This window comes from Heptranchias perlo, chromosome 18 (assembly GCF_035084215.1).
Source record: "Heptranchias perlo isolate sHepPer1 chromosome 18, sHepPer1.hap1, whole genome shotgun sequence".
NCBI lineage: Eukaryota > Metazoa > Chordata > Chondrichthyes > Hexanchiformes > Hexanchidae > Heptranchias > Heptranchias perlo.
Genome location: NC_090342.1, coordinates 54,034,273 through 54,037,616, shown reverse-complemented (window position 1 = coordinate 54,037,616; position 3,344 = coordinate 54,034,273). Strand labels below are relative to the sequence as shown.

At 53.5% G+C, this 3,344-nt stretch overlaps 1 protein-coding gene across 1 annotated transcript; it reads left to right on the top strand.

Moving 5' to 3' along the window:
* The first annotated feature begins 999 nt into the window (after positions 1-999).
* Positions 1,000-1,838, top strand: LOC137334472 (putative nuclease HARBI1). The gene is made up of 2 exons (XM_067999153.1): positions 1,000-1,559; positions 1,634-1,838. Exons 1-2 carry the CDS (start codon positions 1,000-1,002, stop codon positions 1,836-1,838), a joined length of 765 nt encoding a protein of 254 aa, XP_067855254.1.
* Positions 1,839-3,344: the final 1,506 nt, after the last annotated feature.

The window sequence follows — 3,344 nt, the reverse complement described above, 5'->3', positions numbered from 1 at the left end:
CCCTGATTCCCATTGACTTCAATTTTACTAGGGCTCCTTGGTGCCACATTCGGTCAAATGCTGCCTTGATGTCAAGGGCAGTCACTCTTACCTCACCTCTGCAATTCAGCTGTTATGTCCATGTTTGGACCAAGGCTGTAATGAGGTCTGGATCCGAGTGGTCCTGGCGGAACCCAAACTGAGCATCGGTGAGCAGGTTATTGGTGAGTAAGTGCTGCTTGATAGCACTGTCGACAACACCTTCCATCACTTTGCTGAAGATTGAGAGTAGACTGATGGGGCGGTAATTGGCCGGATTGGATTTGTCCTGCTATTTGTGGACAGGACATACATGGGCAATTTTCCACATTGTTGGGTAGATGCCACTGTTGTAGCTGTACTGGAACAGCTTGGCTAGAGGCACGGCTTGTTCTGGAGTGTGACGTACGGCGGACGCCATTTTGGTATAGGTATTAATGCGTGCTCAGGGAGCGAATGCCAGCAGCATGTAAAGTAGGGAGAAAATGCGTACAATTGGTGTGCAACGCTGATTTAAAGTGATAGACACCGTTTGGGAACTTAACGCTCAACTCAATGTACAGTCTTAACCATGCACACCTGAACATTAGATGGCCTGGAGGACCCCCCACCAGTCCCAATTAAAGGGACCATGCACTTGTTGCAGATTAGTTGCTGGATTATTGCTTCTGGCTGCTGGTGGAACAGGAAGTGTTTTTTGAAGCTCCCTATTCTTACTGAGAGTTCCAAGAGTACAGTTGAGAGTGGTTTGGCAGGTACTGCCTTACGGTTTGGAAAGTTACAACCATGGTTGAACAACATTCCTGGCAACCATGGGTGGTCTGCTAGGGCTCCTGCTGTGCATTGAGCACGACTGGGAGCATGCAGAGAGGCCACACAGCAAGTCAAGCTGCGAGGAGAGGGAGCAGGATGAGGCGCAGGACACTGAGCAGGAGGCCACATCCAGTGAGGGCCTTCAAGGACCGATTCTCATACCTCAACATGCGCGAGGAGGATTGTATCAGAAGGCTGAGATTCACCAAGGAGGCCATGACGGAGATCTGTCAGCTGCTGCGGCCACAACTACAGCCTCAGAGCAGGGCAAGGACAGTATTGCCTTTGGTTGTGAAGGTAACCGTGCCGCTGAACTTCTACGGCTCAGGATCATTTCAGGCCTCTGCTGGCGACATGTGCAAGATCTCGCAGTTTGCAGTTCACTGCTGCACAAGGGAGGTCAGAGACGCACTGTACGAGATGAGGAACAGGTTGATCACATTCCCATTCGACAGAGACAAGCAGAACGAGCGAGCACGGGGGTTCGTTCACATTGCTGGCTTCCCCATGGTGCAGGGTGCCATTGACTGCACGCACATTGCCCTGCATGCCCCGTATATCAACTCGGCCGCCTTCGTCAACCGAAAGGACTTCCTCTCCCTGAACATGCAGCTGGTGTGCGACCACATGCATCGAATCATGGAGGTCGATGCCCGCTACTCTGGCAGCAGTCACAACGCCTTCGTCATACGGCAGTCCAACGTGCCAGCTATCTTCCACTCGGCTTGGTAAGTCAAAGGCTGGCTACTGGACGACAAGGTCTATTCCCTCACATTGAGCCATGGCTCATGACTCCGGTCAGGAACCCACGCACACGTGCAGAGCAGACCTACAGTGAAAGCCATGCTGCCACACGCAAAGTCGTGGAGCACATCATAGGCCTCTTCAAACAATGCTTCCGCTGCCTGCGCCATTCTGGAGGATTCCTGCAGTACTCCACTGAGCAGGTGGGAAGATTTGTGATGGAATGCTACATGCTGCACAACCGCGCCATCATGAGGAACTAGCCCTTGCCACCGACGATCGGAGAAGACCCTGAGCCAGAAGTGGAGGAGGAAGAGGAGGCTGAGGAGGAAAAGGAGGAGGAGGGGGACAAAGAGGAGGAGGAATTGGAGGAAGATGCAAGGGTGCAACAGGGAACACATGCCTTGTCTGTGAGGGCTCTGCGTGCTCGCATGATCCGTGCCTGCTATCAATAATATGAACTACATCCCCCAACTCACCAACAGTCCAAAACTCCTCATCAGTCCACTCCCACATGACCATCAAATCACCGACCATCTGACTGCACATTGCTTTCCCTCTGAGTTCATTGCACAAATTAAAACCACCACCAAATGCAAATTCAAAGTCACATTTATCAATTAACAAGTAAAATTATGGAAACAGAACAGAACTATTCACCCTTGTGCAGACCCTTAGAGCCTGTTGTTCATGTGCCTTTACCTATCCTAGTGCTCTTACACGGTGCATCCCCAGTGGCTGGCGCATGGGTGGTGGGAGGCTGCTGGCTTTCAATTGAGGAGAGTGCAGATGGCCTTGGAGGACGACCTCGAGCAGCACTGGGCCGGGAGGGCTCGGCTTCAGACTGCACCATTTCAACATGGGCTGCAGCAGTCTGGCCTGGCTGGCTGACAGACAGGCATCAGCAAGGGCACTGGCAGAGTGGTAGGGGTGGGTGCAGGAATGCTGTCATCCTGAGAGAGGTCAGCAGGTCCGACTGCCATGGCGCCACTGCCACTCTCCCGGGGCGGCGCCTCAGCAATCCTGGTGATCAGCTGGAGAACGGATTGCTGGAGTTCTGTGATGCCCTGGAAGCCCCGTTCCACAGTGGTCCCCAGAGCCATGATAGCAGCAGTCTGAGCTTCCATTGTAGCAGTCTGAGCAGCAACTGTAGTTTGCAGACCTTTGATCACATCGGTTTGTGCTGCAATGGAAGCCGCGACATCGGTCATCAGACATTGTGTCATGGTGGGTTCTATAGGTGCGCTGATAGAGGCGACCACCCGTTCTATGTTGGAAAGGATGGGCTCCAAGCTCTGCGTAAAGCTCTGTGTCAAGTTGGAGCTGGACACCTCCATGCCCCTTGACATTGTGCGCAGGTTTTCTGGCAGGCTTTCCAGTGCCCCAAGCATTTGGTGGTGTACACCCATCAGCCGTCTTCTGTAGCCTGGCCCATCGAAGTCCTCATCTGACTCCTCTGCGGCAGAACTAATGAGCGACCTCGCCCTCCAGCGAGCTGGCACCTGTGGTATCCGTTCCCCCTGTCCCGGTTCCTGCACACCTGTGCTCGGTGTCTCACCACGTGCAGATCCCTCCTCTAAAGGACGCGCAGTGTCAGTCTCTGAGCTGGTGGATGTGAATGTCAGATCAAGTGACTGTGTGGCTTCAGTGTCCCCCTCCTCCTCCTCCTCCTCCTTCTCCTTGGACGGTGCAGCCACGTGTTGTTGGGTATCTGCAATGACAAAGGGAAACAGGTTGAGTTGTGGAGCGGGGAGAGGAGCAAGTAAGAC